Below are 16,566 nucleotides of genomic sequence, written 5' to 3'. Positions count from 1 at the left end.
GACTCCTGTCCTCACACAGAGTTAGCATCAGAACATCAGGACCTGCTTTTTTTTTAAATTTTTGTTTATTTGGCTGCATCGGGTCTTAGGGGCAGCAAGCGGGCGCTTCCGTTGTGCTGCAAGGACGCTCTAGCTGTGGCGCAAAGGCTTAGTTGCTCCCAGGCATGTGGGAATCTTAGTGCCCCGAGCAGGGATGGAACCCCCGTCCCTTGCGCTGCAAGGCAGATTCTTAACCACTGGACCAGGGAAATCTCCTGAGACCTGCTCTTTAACAAGGAATCTTCTCGAATGAGAAGAAACAGTTGTGGTTGTCCCAGCTGTCGCTCACATGGCACTTCCTCTGCACCCCTAAAAATCAAGTCACATCGCTTAAGGAAAGGAGAGCAAAAGCAGCACAAGGGCTAGCAAAAAGGTGGAGATTCTAACACAAAAATGAAGCACTTTTCCCACCGGGAGACTGAGTCAAATGCGTGGAAAAATAACGGGGCTAACACAGGAAAAAACAAATTCAAGCAGATGTGGCCAAGAGATAAACAGGCAGGCAGGAAATCACCAAAAGCAAAGCCAGAAGAAGAGGAAATGAAGGGGGAGAAGGGAGAGGCCAAAGTGAACAGCGTCTAGAGATGAGGGACGTGAACTGAGAGGGACAATAAGCAGGGTTCTGGCACAGAATCGTAAACCTAAAAAACACAGGGAGAGAAACCTTTAGCGATTATTGCTTTTAGTGACCTGGATATAAGGTAACACACCCACACACTGAGACTATACAACCCTAAAGAGAAGAAGGGTTAGAGTCACGTCTGCTGAAATCAAAAAATGACCTGGATGTAAAGTAACACACCCACAGAGACTGTAACAACCCTAAAGAGAAGAAGGTTAGAGTCATGTCTGCTGAAATGGAAAAATCCCGAGGACCACTCAAGTCCAAACCGGAAGCTGCAGAGCATGGCTCATCGAGGCGGCAGGATGGCCTCCACATGCAATCACCCCACTTCTGGGCCTCAGTTTTTCTTCCTGTGGAATGGGGTAACAACAGGCCCTGCCTCACACGCACGTGCACGTGAGCCCCTCAGAACAGAGACCAGCCCGGGCTAAGTGCCACATGAGTGGCAGCTAGGACAACCACGACCATTTCTTCATCTGTGCTGCTTCGAGGCTTTTAGTTTGAAGACATATTACACCACTCAAGAACGTGGACGGTGGTCGCCTGCGAGGGCGAGGGAGGGGACGGCAGCTGGGTCAGGTTAGGTGACGTGTTTTACCTTGCTCGCTGGCTTGATCTTTTTGGCCACAATCAAACCGAAACTTACTTTGCACACATATAGGCATTCTCTCCGCTCAGGACATCTGGTTTCACAAAAAGTTCCAGAGCACGCACGATGTTTGCAGCTTGCTGAGAAGGACAGAAACAGGGAGTACAGTCAACAGCAGAAGAAAAAGGCTGACTCCAGAAATGCCAAATGTAAGGTCTTTTTCAGGCTGAGGCAGCAGATAATGGCACTTCACTTGCCCAAGAACTGGCCTGCTCGCTACCGCCTTCTGGGAGTCAGCGCATCTCATCAGAGAGGCAATGGGGAGCCAGGCTGTGACTCCTTCTCTGTGGACCGGGATCACAGCCCCAGGGGTTCACCACAGCCGAGGCGGGTCTGATCCAGACCTCAAGCTGAGGTGAGCTCGGCTCCAGCAGCCTCAGAGCGGGGACAGAGGAAGGCTGCTCGGAATGGTGCGCCCTCTTTGTGGAAGCTCCCCGCGCCATGCGGGCCTCCCTGCTCAAGCCCTGCGCGCAGTGGGGTCGCTATTCACATCTGAGGGCACAAAACTGTCTTTTTTTTTAAACCCCCCCCCTTTTTTTTTCAGAAAAAGAAAAAAGGAACACAGAGGAAGATGGCTAAGACGAAACACACAAAAATGGAGGATTCCAAGTATCTCTTTCCTGATCTTTTTGGATCACATGCCCTGATCAGTCTTCCTGTTTTGGGTTTTCTGCCCTCTGGCCTCCCCATCCTAACGCAAATGAACATCAACCAGCATGAGGTGTGTACCCGGATTTCCAGCGCCACATCCAAGTAGGGGTCGTAGGTGTCTGAGACGCTCTTGCACATGGAGCACTTCACTGCGAGAGAACGAGGGAACGGTGGGGGGGGTGCAGGGCCCCGGGCCACCACCCCCAGGTCGCCCAGGTTTACAAGTATGAGAACTGGAGGCACGCTCCCAGCTCACCAGCTCCCCGAGATGGGAAATGCTCAGGAGGAGAGGAGGGCAAACCCTGAGATGCCTGGCTGGCCTGGCCAGGGACACTCACCCCCACCCCAAGGGCAGCGGCCACATCTGATTAACTACGGAGTCCAAGGAAAAGCAACACCGGCGTGTCTACAGGCTCTAGACTCTCTGCTCCTCCAAACCCCTTCCCAGGAAGGCTGCAGGTGGGGCTGTGGGCACAGACCCAGGCTGGCGGCCTCAGGGGCCTGGAGGGTCGGCCTAGGGGCCGAAATGAAGCGTTTCGGGTTAATACTCTAATCCCGGGCCAGAAGGGACACAGGACGTTTCTCCACTTACCCCGAGATCGGAGGTAGCCTCCAAAAATCTGATGGACCAGGGTTGTAGCCTGCGTCTGACGATCCAACCTGGAGAAAGGCCACGGCCTTCAGGTGGAGGACAGGGGCCAAGAAACAGGCAGGCACCCCACCAGGCCCCATTTCATCACCCGCTCAGCGGTGGCTCCGCCCAGAGATCTCCCCTAGAGCAGCCACCTCCCGTGGGATGCCCTCCTGCCCTCTCAGCAGGCAGCCTCGCCTCCTACCGGGAGCAAGAGGCCCAATGGACCTGCAGGCCAACCCTGCCTCAGTGACCCCTGCTCCCGCTCCAGCTCTGCCCGCAGTCCCACGTGGGCACCACGCTTTCCGGAGGCTGCACGCGTGCTGCTAACCCTGCTCCTCTCTCCGCAGGTGGCCCCTTCCTGCCCCCTGCAGAGTGAGCCAGGGCACCCTGGTCTCAGCCGCCCATCCAGGCCACATAACTCTTCATGGCTGTGCTGCCCACACATGGGCAGCTGGCTAAGGAGTACAGCTCCAGAACACACGGGGGCCAACACCGGGTCAGCAGACTTTTGCTATGCAAAACTAGGAAACAAAAAGCAACTGCCACCATCTGTCACCAGCACTCATCAGAGAAGGGACATCATAGGTCCAAAAACCGGCAAGGACATAACTTCAGACACACCCAGACCCTCTGGGTGATGCCCCCAGGACAACAGGAGCCGTCAGGACAGGAAGCCGGAGGACCACACAGGGACATACTCTCAGCCCAGCCGGGATGCAGGGACAGTGCAGACATTCAACTACCCAGAGGCAGGACAGCAGAGCCAGATCAAGAAGCCATCGAGACACTGCCACCAAGCGTTCCACCCGAGACCGAGGTCGGGAGGAAACAGGAGGGATGAGGGGGACCGGAGGCCTGTGCGGCACCTCCCATGAGGGGAGGCTCCTGGGAGTCCGGGCAGCCGGATGTGGCTGGGAAGCAGCCCCAGGCGCAGCAAGGCAGACAGGCTCCTTGCAGGGCGGGGGAGGCAGGGCAAGGGGAAAAAAGAGTGTCCTGAACAAGAAACAACAACAAAAAAACCAAGGCCACACCCCTTCTGAGTCTGGATGAGAGCCACCCACCCTCGAGCATGTGCTTCGCTGCGCGGCCAGAAGGGGGCGCCAAAAGAAAGAACCAGGCCAATCGCCAAATCCTCGTTAGTATCCGAAAGCTACCAGTGCTGCCAGTACAAAATAAGAACCAGCCCCTGGGGGCAGCTCGAAGCAGGAACAGTCAGTGCCAAAGCTCCGGGGTGAACTGAAGACCCCAAACGAGTGCATGGGGAGACGAAAGACCACTGTGAACAAGCCTTAAAACTAACATAACATGGCCAAAAGGACAGAAAGTTCACTGAACTCGGGGAAAAGAAATGAGCTGCCCATGGGGGAAGGACTGAGGGGCACAGGAAAGGGGAACATGGGCTGTTTGTGTGTGTGTGTGAGTGTGAGTGTGGCGGGGACAGCTGAGATGCGAGACCACCAACAGCCCAACACCCAGAAAGGGAACCGTACCATCAAATACATAAACCAGAACACAAGAAAACACTCCCAGGAATTAAAGGGAAAAGAGCTTTTGCTGCTCTACACCAGCAAAAGCAATGCCAGCTTGTTTCTCCGAGGGGAGGGTCACTTCCCAGCCAGGGCAAGGTCACCGATGACAGACCAGGTTCAACCCCATCAGTCTCGTCCTCCGAAACAGAGGTTTCCCATCCTCACGGCTGCAACTCAACTCAACCTTCATGAAGGGCATTCCAGGCATGACTCCTCAGCCACACTTCAGAGTCCAAGACTCAGTTCCATTCCAAGCCCAGGCAGCACTTCCCGCCTGCTTTCTCTCAACTGAACCCACAAACCCAAGAATGATACAAAAACATTCTCGCAGCAGCTGTGTCACAAAAGGGAACGCTGGTCTATGCCCTCAAATTTGGGCGGAGCGAACCTCAAAAATCATCTCCTTACCCTCGAGTTTTCCTGCAGACGTTCAAGTTCTTGCCTAAAGACATTACGCTTCCCACTGCCCCATCCTTGGGAACGAAATGACAAGGCGGTTTTAAAAGATGGGGAGAGCCCCCGTCAGTGGTAGAAGGTCCTTGGAGAGATCTATTAGAGCATGTCCCTCTGCAAGCTGCTGGGGCAGAGACGCCGCCACCTGACCTGCAGCAGGAGAGGCCCTTTCCGGGAAAGCGGTGGATCTGCTGCTGGACCGCTCAGGGGCCCAGTGTGGACGTCCACAGAGGCAGCTTGTGGGGAGGGGAGCACATACTTGGCACAGCCGCTCAGGCAGGCCTTCTGCATGGCGTCGATGGTATACCGCAGAAACTCGTGTGCGTCCTCCTGGTTTCCAAAGCGGAAGTGCCGGGCGATCTCTAAGGAGGGAAGGAAGAAGCGTCAGGCCAGCAGAGAGGAGGCCCCGCCTTCTCTTCGAACGTCCCATTCCCACTGGTCTCGTGGCCATCTCTTAGAGGACCCAGGACTAAACCCAAGTGAAGAAACGGAGCCCTGCATGACGCCCTATGTCCCAGGCACCTCCCTGATGGCAGTTATCTTTCCAGTGAGACCCTCTACACGTAACAGAAAGCACGAATGGATGCCCAGCAGTAAGGATATGAGCTCCACTAACTAACTAAGCTGGGTTTCCAGGAGCCAATACAGGCCATGGCAGATCACCACCACGTCAGCCCAATACAATATACACAGGTTTCAAAAACCAATGGGTGGGCTTCCCTGGTGGTCCAGTGGTTAAAAATCTGCCTGCCAACGTGGGGGACACAGGTTCAACCCCTGGTCCAGAAAGATCCCACGTACCACGGGCAACTAAGCTCGAGCGCCGCAACAACTGAGCCCGAGCTCTAGAGCCTGCGGGCCCCAACTACTGCGGCTCGTGCGCCCTAGAGCCCGTGCTCAGCAACGGGAAGCCACTGCAAGGAGAAGCCCACAGGCCGCAACCAGAGTAGCTCCCACTCGCCACAACTTGAGAAAACCTGCGAGCAGCCTCGAAGACGTGCAGCCCAATATATACGTAAATACCTGAAATACAGCAACAGCAACGAGACTAAGGGCCCACCTCTGCCAAGCAAAAGAGAAATCTGACTTTCACAGCACATGGGCCCTGGTTCCTCTGGTGCTGAGAAAAGGCCTCGCAGCACTTCCTCACCCACCTCCCCACCCAAAACACACAGCCCTGGCCTGGCTGAGTCTGCAGGATCACGGGGAAGGGGCCGGGGGTGCAGGTCACCACCGGCTGGCATGGATGCCCCACGTCCATCCGGCCCCAGGGCCAGCTTTAGTCTGCTCCACTCTGTGCCTGAGGCCTCCAGGCTCAACCCCACTCCCGCCTCCCCCAACCCCCAGCACCCCCTGGCAATGCCGCCCTCCCGAGGAGGAAGCCACTCTTACTTCGCAGGTCCCGGATGAAGGACACGGGCTTGATGGCATTGCCGCTGTTGGCGAAGGCCTGGATGATGTGGTTCTGCATGACGCACAGCATGCAGAAGCTGCCCTGGTGACCTGCGGGCGTGGACACACGGTCACGGTAGGGCTCTGGGAATTCCCAGGAGAGCTGACGTCACGGCCTCCTGGCTGGCAGAGAGCAGAGGGCCCCAGCCCACCCAAGCCCTGCAAGGCTGGCGGCACCCGGGAACCCGTGTCTCCTGAGACCCAGCCCAAGGAGCGTGAGCTGCCAAGCTCGGTTTAGAACGTGTCCTCTGACTTGCAAATCGCATCACATGGTCAATGGCAGAGAACATTTAGGGCTTCCCGACAGACACCCCTTCACTCGCTCTTCAGCATGGGAACCTCTGCTCTGCTGCCCCCAGGAGACATCAGGGCTCAGCCAGCTCCGGGGAGACCCCAGGCCCCGACTCTGCAGCTCTGCTGCCCCAGGGGACACATACATGGAGGCGGGACAAGTCGGTTGCTGGCCAGATGGTGCCCCCGAGGCTGGGCCAGCCCCCTGCTGGGGATAAGCTATTTGCTCCCCCAGGCGTTAGGCTAGACAGTGCTACACTTCTGTGTGTGTGTGCATGCTCAGTCGTGTCTGACTCGTTGCGACCCCCTGGACTGTAGCCTGCTCCTCCGTCCACGGGATTTCCCAGGCAAGAGTACTGGGGTGGGTTGCCACTTCTTCCTCCAGAGGCTCTTCCTGGCTCCGGGAGAGACCCTGCGTGTCTTCCGTCTCCTGCACGCGCAGGCAGATTCTAGCTACACTTCTAATTGTGAACTATCTTAAAGACAAAGAGCAGAACAAAGATGACACCCCGTTTCCGGCGCTTTGTAAGTCAAGCACAGGCGTGACGGCTGAACTCCCCTCTCAGCCTCTCACATCCCGGCCCCCCATGTCCTTTGTCCGCTGGCAGCAGGGACCCGCACCCTAACTGGTCAGCGCTGTTCCCAGTCATGGGTTCACCCTACTCCACACGTGGTACTCACTACTCACCAGTATACTGCGGCTGCACGTGTAAGCTCGCTTTCTAGGAACTGTACCAAGCTGCCCTTTAGCCCTCCCTCCAGACCACAGTCCATCCACACAGCCCCCTGCTCACTCACGTCAACCCCTCCCTCTTCCTGCAGTCACCAACGCTGGGGTGAGTGAATGGTCCCGTACCCACCTCCTGTATGCGTGTGCGTTTCTCTAAGGCACACACCTACAAGATACACTTCTGGGGCCAAAGGCAAGCACCTCTAGTTCTACAAGATACTGTAACCTCAAATATACGGCATGACCCTCCCAGACAGATCCGACCAGGGATCAAACCCGGGCCCTTGGCACTGAAGGTTCGGAATCCTGACCACTGGACTGCCGGGGAATTCCCCCCAATTTCCAATCTGTCTATGATTTCTGCTGCAGGAATATCATTTTCAACCAAGGAGAGCGCACTCCCTCCTGTCTCCTGCGTCACTCCTCTGGCCGGGACCAGCACGTCAAACATCAAACGCAAGTGCACAGAGCGGCCCTCTTTGCTTCTCTCCTTACTTTAAAATGTGCTTCTGGTATTTTCCTAATTGGGATGTTTTGTAGTTTTTGGGAGACACCTTTTATAGCCATTAGTAAAAATCTTTTCTGTTGCTACTGTGCTAAGAGTTTCCTTTTAATCATAATTTTTTGGGAGCGGACATCTATTTTCAAGTGACCTTTCTCTCTTAATCTATTAATAAAGTGATAGCAACTAAGGTAGCAAGATTAACAGTCATGTACATAGAACGTGAGAATTCCCCGGTGGCTCAGATGTTAAAGAATCTGCCTGCAATGCAGAAGACTGGGGTTTGATCCCTGAGTTGGAAAGATCCCCTGGAAAAGGAAATGGGCTATCTGCTCTAGTATTCCTGCCTGGAGAATCCCATGGACAGAGCAGCCTGGCAGGCTACAGTCCATGGGGTCGCAAAGAGTCGGACACGGCTGAGAGACTAACACTTTCAGGTAGAACTTACTGTGTGCCAAGAACTATTCTAAGCACTTTATGTAATTCACTTAAGTTTTATAAAAACACTATGAAGGCGATATTATTATTACTTCGCAGATGAGGGACAGGTCAGGTGATTTCCAAGGACGCACAGCCACTGGGTGGCAGAGCCAGGATGGAAACCAGGCAGGCCGGCCTTGGGGGTGCTCCCGTAGCTGCTGCGCTCCGCTCGCCCCACAATTACACGTGGAGCCTGCCTGACATCAGAACATCCCTGCGTTTCTAGCATGAACACAAACTGCTCACCGTGGTTACAAGACTCCTGAATTCGCTGATATTTTACCTAGAATTTTTACATATATATTCACAAACGAGATGGAACTATAATTTTTCTTACTCATATTGTGCTGGTTTAATTTTGTTACCCAAATCAAGAGAATCTCACTGAATAAGCTAGGAAGTTCTCTCTTTTTCTTTTACTCTGGGAAAGGTTGTGAATCACTGAAATGATCTGTTTCTTAAAAGTTTCAGTAAAACTCACTAGCGAACTGTCTCAGCCTGGTGTTTTCTTCATGGGGAAAAGTTAACCACTGATTTAATTTTGTTAATGGTTGAAAGGCTAGGCAGACTTTCTGTTGTATTCTATTTGGCGAAGTTATCTTTTCTTTCATCTTTAGCTTACCGATATTCAATTTCCATTTTGGAGAACATTTTATGATGCACGTAAAACGGTGCTACTATAATGGATGTGCTAACTGAATGTACATATTTTGGAGGTGTTTTCCAAAAGCCCTTTCTGCTGTCTAGGTGATTATTTTCAGATCAGTTTAGAGACTGTTACTCTACCTGGATTCTCTTCCACTGCCCATCCTGCAGCCAGCACACCTCAAATTTAGGATTTATCAGTCACTACGGAGCAGGAACCTGACTCCTAAACCTAACCCAGGCTAAAAATGGCAGCGGCACAAGAACACGGGTTTGTCCAAATAAGAGAAAGTCTGGTCCTGAGCACCCAGAGTGGCCCTGCGGCAAGGGCACGCTCAGAGCCGCATGTGTGCCACAGCCTGCCCCAGCGCCGCGCTCACTCACAGCCCCGCGTGTGCTCCTTGGACAGCAGGTAGTTGGCCAGGGGCGGCGTGTAGGTCAAGCACTGCACGGTGGAGTTGAGGAAGCAGGTGTTGCCGAGGTTGTGCAGGCCGGCGCCCACGCGGTACACGCGCCCCCAGCGCAGGGACAGCCGCTCCACCGGGAAGAGCACCTTCTGGGGTGCGGGCACCCCGTCGCTGCAGCTCTCGTAGGCGTGCTCACTACCTGGAGTGGGGGACAGGATAGAGGAGGGCCTGACGTCCAAGCCCCAGCACAGTCCGCAGGCACATGCTCAGGAGGTGGTGTCTGGGGGTACCTGGGTCCCCACTCCGGAGTCCAGGAGGAAGTCTGTGACCCCATGGCTCTCCCTGACGGCCTTGGCCTGGAGCCCCAGAGCCCCTCTGTGTATGAGCTTTCGAGGACAGTTGGAGTCAGGAGGCCCTGGCGCCGATCCCACCCACATCACCTCCTAGTCTCCAAGCCCTGTTCCTGAACCTCTCGAGACAGAGCTCGCTCTCTCACCAACCCTGTTCTGTTACTTCTGCGGCTAAAACCTACTGGCCCCACGCCCGATGCTCACAGCTGACCACACTGTGCTCCTGTTCCCACTACCGGTCACCGTTTCGTCCCTCCGCCTGTCAGCACACGGCTGGGCCCTCGGCACCACCCTCTGCGTCTGTACCCTGTTTCCGGGCCGGCGGCTCATCTCCACTCCGGTGGCACCCGGCTCCCTCTGTCCTGGGGTTCAGCAGCACATATTTGCTCTTCAGTGACTCCAGCTGGTAGGAGAAACTCTTGCTGGCCGGCTCAAACTCCAGCTTCTGCAGAAGGACCTTCTTAGCAGAGGCGGCCAGAAGCTTCCCCAGCTCCCCATCATCAGCCGAATCCCTGCGGCCAGGCTTGAGGGCTTCCTTCAGCTTGTCCACGATGGGCATGGTGCATCACTGGGGGACGAGGAGGAACACAAAGCAGCGGGTAAGCAGACCCCAGGAGCAGAGCATCCCTTCTCTGACAACCCCTTCTGGGCCTTAGGGATGGGTCCCTCCTGACAACCCCCCCTGGGCCTTAGGGATGGGTCCCTCCTCTGACAAGCCCCCCTGGGCCTTAGGGATGGGTCCCTCCTCTGACAACCCCCCCTGGGCCTTAGGGATGGGTCCCACCATGAAAGCGGCTCTGGATCAGCTGCCAACCCTACAGAGCAAGCAGAAGACACACGATCACTCAGACACAGCAGCATCCACCTCTCTCTCAAAACAGACAAAGTGCCTCCACCAACAGCACTAAATAGACAGACCTCCCCCAGGAGGTCAGACTACCCTCTTGATGTCATCTCTTCAAGAAGGAGCATGGAGTAGGGACGTCCCTGGTGGGCCAGTGGTGAAGAATCTGCCTGCCAATGCAGGGGACACAGGTTTGATCCCTGGTCCAGGAAGACCTCACATTCCTCGGGGCAACCAAGCCCCTGTGCCAAAACTACTGAGCCTGTGTGATGCAACGATTAGCTTGGTGCAAAAGTAATCACGGTTTTGCATTGTTGCACTTTGCTGTTTGATACTGGAAATACATTCTTACATAAACGTATTATGCTATAGATCATTTTAATGCACATTTCTTGCTTTGTTTTTTTTGCTAATGAATTAAATTATTTGCCGTTTATTTTGTATTTATTTTAGACTACAGAAATGTTAAGACAAAAAGCAAAATCGAGCAGTTTTTTTATTCACATTCAAAATGGGTCATAAAGCAGCGGAGACAATTTGCAACATCAACAATGCATCTGGCTCAGGAACTGCTAATGGATGTACCGTGCAGCGGTGGTTCAAGAAGTTTTGCAAAGGAGGCGAGAGCCACAATGATAAGGAGCGCAGTGGCCAGCCCTCGGAAGGTGAAAATGACCAATTAAGAGCCATCAACAAGGCCCTCCTCTCACAACTTCACAGAAGCTGTCTAAGAGCTCAACGTTTCAGCATCTGGAGCAAACTGGAAAGGTGAAAAAGGCCCAGTAGGTGGCTGCCTCATGAGCTGACTGGAAATTAAAAAAAGGTCATTTTGAAGTGTCATCTTCTCTTATTCTATACAACAACGAACCATTTCTTGATTGGATTGCGAAGTGCGACGAAAAGTGGATTTTCTATGACAACCAGCAACCATCAGCTCGGTGGCTGGACCGAGAAGAAGCTCCAAAGCACTTCCCAAATTCAAACCTGCACCAAAAAGATGTCACGGTCACTGGTGGTCTGCTGCTGGTCTGATCCACCACAGCTTTCTGAATCCCAGTGAAACCATTACATCTGAGAAGTATGCTCAGCAAATCGATGAGATGCACCAAAAACAGCAAAACCTGCAGCCATCACTGGTGTAACAGAAAGGGCCTAATTCTTCTCCATGACAATGCCCGACCACATGTCGCACAACCAATGCTTCAAAAGTTGAATGAATTGGGCTACAAAGTTTTGCCTGTTCCACCACATTCACCTGACCTCTCGCCAACTGACTGCCACTCCTTCAAGCATCAGGACAACTTTCTGCAGGGAAGACGTTTTTACAACCAGCAGGAGGCAGAAACTGTTTTCCAAGAGTTCGCTGAATCCTGAAGGAAGGATTTTTTATGCTACAGGAATAAACAAACTTATTTCTCATTGGCAAAAATGTGTTGATTTTAAGGGTTCCAACTTTGATTAATAAAGATGTGGTTAAGCCTAGTTATAATGATTTAAAATTCACAGTCCGAAACTGCAATTACTGCCGTACCGAGCTAACACTGAGCCCATGCACTCCAGCAACCGAAGGCTGTAAGCCTAGAGCCTGTGCTCCGCGACAAGAGAAGCACTGCGATGAGAAGCCCGCGCCCTGCACTCGAGAGCAGCCCCGCTTGTGCAATTAGAGAAAATCGGCATGCAGCAATGAAAAGGGACAGAAATACCATCAAGTGACTTTGGACACCATGCCTAGTGTAATTTCCCTCAAAGGGCGACCACGTGGGCCTAACGTCTGCTCAAAACCAGGGAAATGCTAATTCTTGCAAGACACTCTGGTCACACACACAAATCCACATAATAAAGGAATTCCCAAGGTGAGTGAGATAAGGATGCCCCTGTGTTCAGACCCACAGTCTGCAAAACCAAGAAGGCCATGAGCCTCTAAGGGCCACCAAACGCAAGAAAGGAGGCTGGTCCACACTGGGATGGGCTGGAAGTGTAAAATACGCGGACTTCGAAGGCTCAAGTTTGCAAATGTAAAATGTCTCAGTAATTTTAAGACTGGTTATCTGCCAAAATGTACTTTTTATTCATTTATTTACGGCTGCGCTGCGTCTTGTCACCCACGGACTTTCTCTAGCTGCGGCGAGCAGGGGCTGCGCTCTAGCTGCGATGCACAGGCTTCACACTGCAGTGGCTTCTCCTGCGGCGGAGCACAGGCTCTAGGCGCTCGGGTTTCAGTAGCTGTGGCTCGTGGGCGCTAGAGCAACAGCTCAGTAGTTGTGGCACACCGGCTTAGTTGCTCTGCAACACTAGGGATCTTCCCAGACTCGAGATCGAACCCATGTCCCCTGCACTGGCGGGCTGATTCTTAACCACCAGGGAAGCCCTGAAATGATCATATTTTACATATATTGGGTTAAATAAAATTCACTCCACCTGCTTCATTTTCTAATGTGGCCAGTGTAAAACCTGATGATACCTGTGGCTTGCGTTATCGGATAGTGCTTGTGCAGACTATCTTTTTTAAAAGTGAGAGAGGAGACAAATGATAGTAACAGGACCAGAAAAGTACACACAAGACGCAGAACCTTGAGGCAGTGGAGCAGGCAGGGGCATGGTGGCAGCTTGGACTCTGGAATGCCTGTGTTATTCCATCTTGGATTAGCTATAAACTCCAGGGAAAAAAAACCACTGTTGACTGCCAGAGCCTATTCTTTATAAAAGAGGAATAAGAACAGCATTAAAGGTGCCTGTGAGGTTAATATGGAGACACACACTGGATAAGAGCTGAGTACTAGCTGAGGAACCGCAGTGTAACAAACCAGAAACCGCATCACCCCTGACTGCTACATGTGGAAATACCACTTTTCCTTCCCAGCCACTACCTCTCAACCATCTGGCCAAAGCTCAAGGACTATCTGAGTTACAATTAGATAAGAGGCTCCTTACACAACTCACTCCCATCAGAAAAAAAGATGACTCCCTTGGGTATGTGGTCTCTGGCCGGACCCAGGAGACCCAACTGATCAGGTGGACCCAAAACTCTGCTGGAGTGAAAAGACTCCCTCCAGCACCTCTGATGAAATCACCCAGATTTAAGTTATGGGGCACCTAATTCTGTATATGGATCAAATTTTTTTCTATAAAAATTTCTAGAGAACAGAAATGTAAAAACGTTATTAAAAAAAAAGCAAGCAAGCACAAGCTCTCTGACATGAAAAAAAATAAAAGCAGCTTTCCTAAGGAGAATTATCTAAGAGAGCCCACCAAACTGAACAATGGCTGCTTGACCACGAGCGGGCTTACCTGGGGTGTCTGAACTCGGGCGTGCTGTTCCTGCGGCGTGGGGTCAGGTGCTTGGCCGGACTGGGCAGGCAGGGTGCTAGGCCCTCAAAATCACGTGCTTCCCAGCTTTGGGCCCGTTAAATCATCAGAGCTACAAGCGTATTTTCCGGAAGGGGCATCAGAATCTGTGGGATGAAAGCGCACCACATGAAGCCACCTCTCTTCCCAATGTCTCACCAGCCCTCCTCCGTGGATGTGGAGCAGGAAGGTCAACCATCTTCCGGTAACAGTCAGCATTAAGGCAGAAGGAATACGGACAGTGCGAGACACAGGAAGAGCGGAGGACAGCTGAGCTAACTAGCTGCCAACGATTTTGATGGATACAATACGAAAACCCTGCCCTCCGCTAGAGACCCTAACCTTCACGCCAACGACAAGCCCAATGAACAAATATCCCCCCTACACTCACGAGTCAACTCCAATCTCCACTGCATTTGCAAAGAGTAAGAGATAACAGATAATCATCTCCAACTTTGTTTTCGTGAGCAAGTACGATTTAAAAAAAAAAAACAACTGAAAATGCAATGACAGTTGCCAAATTTTCACTCTAGCTAAGTCTGCGGGTTTTTTTCTTTCCCGAATTACCAACCACAATCACTATGATTACAGAAAATTAAGGTACTTGAAATCTTTTTACTGTGAAAACATTCATATACAATGTAGAGAGAACAGCACACGGAACCGCCATGCTCCCCTTATTCAGCTTCAATAATCACTGGGTGGGATCAGGCAATTCCTCTCCTGTCCCCATGTTATTTCACAGCAAGTTTTAGATACTACACCGTGTCTGATGTCCATAAATAAAAGCATATTAACAACAACAACAAAAAAGACACAATGAATACGATCTCAGAATGAAGACAATGTGTCAAGATTTTTCTCATGAAAACGCCCTACAATGCCCCTCTTCTTGTCAACATCCTGTATCGCTGAGGACGGTCATGAGCAGAGACATGGGTTTGGGAAACTCTTGAAGCTAGAGGATAAGCAGAACTTGGGAGATTTAACCCAATTTCATTTGAGATAAATAACTCAGAGAACACCTACCCTACACAGCCCACTCCTCAATGTGTAGTCAAGAGACTTTGAACAAATTGAATTTTTCCAGTTTTGACAGAAAGATGAAACCTCTACATCACCAATCCCACCCGAAACACTAAGCAACAACCTACAAATGATTTCTCTCCAAGGTGCAGCCACCTAGACAAAAATGCTCTTGTAATACACCATCAAAAGGCCTCTGATGCACACACCTGGTAACACACTCTTCAAAACTCTGCAGGATGCTCTTTCCAGCCCACCTTTCCCACTGTCCAGGAAAGGCTCATACTTAGGCTCATACTTACCCGTGCACATTTCTACTTCTACTCAAAGCTTTCTCGATCGCCATGCAAACACATTTTCTCTCCCTCCTCCCACTCTACTCAAAGCTTTCTCGATCGCCATGCAAACACATTTTCTCTCCCTCCTCCCTGTAAATGCAATTTTCCAGCATAAACTGCGCTCAAGACTCACAGGGTCAACCACGTGCTGGCGGGGAGGAGTCCCAGAGGCTGGGGCCTCCCTGAGGCACTTTTACAGGGGCCTCTGCAGCAAAGCCAGCTCCCAGCCCCAGCCAAGAAAGAGCAAACTGAGTGTCCGTCTCCCCGGGGACCTGATTCTCCACCTCCCTTATAGACGGTGGACTGAGGCAGGACCAGGATGTTTTTCCTCTCCCATCTTTATTTCTGGAGGCTGCTCTAGCTCCGGGAACCCCAAGGGAGACCCAATACTACCCGACCAAAGAAATGGGTATTTTAAAAACTCACATCTTGAACCCACCCCTTCACCATAACCATGAGGAACGTTATTCTCTCCAGGAGTGAACCTTCCCACATCTCTTACAAATAAGATAAAGGAATAAGACATCAGCCCTGCTGCCAAACCGAATGCCCTCCCCCTGATTCTAACTTAAGCCACTCCAAAGAAAATCTGAACCCTACATAAACGATGCTTCTGTGTATAACGACCGTGCCCAACACCGTCACAGGCTGCTGCCTCTTGGCCTGCCTGGGCTCCTGACCGGGCAGCTCTCCCCTGCACCGTGGGTCACTCTGGAAGTGCAGGAAAGAGCAGACAGCAGACCTGGGGCAGCCCGGACGGAGGGCACACTTCCTGGGCCTCCCCGTGGACTCCCGAGCCCTCGGGGACGGCGCAGCCCTAGGGCCTCCCCGGAACCCCTCGTGGACGGGCATTTAGAGGCCTCCCCGTGGGCCCCAGGGCCTCCCCGTGGACCCCGAAGCCCCTCGCGGACGGCGCAGCTCCGAGGACCCGTGGACCTCCAAGCCCCGCGCAAACACCCATGTCTCCCCCCGAGTATCCACGGGTGCGCCCCGCGTCGGGCGGCAAACTCCCGGGGGAAGTCCCACAGCCAGCCTCCGCGCCGCCCCAACCTGGTCCCAGCTTACCCGGCCTTCAGCTGGCCCGGCTACAGGCCAGCGGCGTTGGCGTCTACTCGGCACGGGCCCCGCACACGCACCATCCGGGTCTCCGGCGCCTCACACACGTGTCACGGGGACTCTTAAAGCAGACGCGCCGTGCGGACCGCGCGGCGGAACCCCGAGAGGCCCCTGGCGGCTTTAAGAGGCGGTGCTATCTTCCGCCCTAGTCCCTGGGTCCGCCCACAGTCGCTTGACGCTCCCAATACGTCACCTCCCCCGTCTCGCGGCCCCGCCAGCCTACGCGATGACGTAAGCACGCAGAGTCGGCGGCGCCCCACCCTCTCGGCTTGTGCCTGGCAGGTTCCCGCAGAGCGCGTGAAGTGCCTGCTTCCGGGTCCGGCGCCCGGGGCGTTCCTTGGGCTGTCTCGAGAGCCGCTCATTTTCGCCTGCGGTCTCGGCGGTGGCGTGGGGCGTGCACTTGGTCGCACCCTTCAGGGCATTTAGTGACCGAGATACCGATCGGGCGACAAGAGGGTTG

At 53.1% G+C, this 16,566-nt stretch overlaps 1 protein-coding gene across 2 annotated transcripts in view; it reads right to left on the bottom strand.

Annotated features, from left to right (window-relative positions):
* The window catches only part of USP36 (ubiquitin specific peptidase 36), a 32,294-nt gene extending 16,162 nt beyond the window's left edge, over window positions 1–16,132 (bottom strand). For both annotated transcript variants that reach the window (XM_052657534.1, XM_052657533.1), the window contains exons 1-9: window positions 16,056–16,132; window positions 13,570–13,733; window positions 9,744–10,005; window positions 9,065–9,286; window positions 5,973–6,083; window positions 4,840–4,942; window positions 2,557–2,624; window positions 2,043–2,113; window positions 1,311–1,393 (exon numbers count right to left, since the gene is read on the bottom strand). In XM_052657534.1, coding sequence (XP_052513494.1) covers window positions 1,311–1,393; window positions 2,043–2,113; window positions 2,557–2,624; window positions 4,840–4,942; window positions 5,973–6,083; window positions 9,065–9,286; window positions 9,744–9,996 — 911 coding nt within the window. In that variant the 5' untranslated portion in view covers window positions 9,997–10,005; window positions 13,570–13,733; window positions 16,056–16,132. The remainder of the gene's footprint in view (window positions 1–1,310; window positions 1,394–2,042; window positions 2,114–2,556; window positions 2,625–4,839; window positions 4,943–5,972; window positions 6,084–9,064; window positions 9,287–9,743; window positions 10,006–13,569; window positions 13,734–16,055) is intronic.
* Window positions 16,133–16,566: the final 434 nt, after the last annotated feature.

Source organism: Budorcas taxicolor, chromosome 19 (genome assembly GCF_023091745.1).
Source record: "Budorcas taxicolor isolate Tak-1 chromosome 19, Takin1.1, whole genome shotgun sequence".
In the NCBI taxonomy this organism is placed as follows: Eukaryota; Metazoa; Chordata; class Mammalia; order Artiodactyla; family Bovidae; genus Budorcas; species Budorcas taxicolor.
This window is presented reverse-complemented; position numbering and strand designations above follow the sequence as displayed.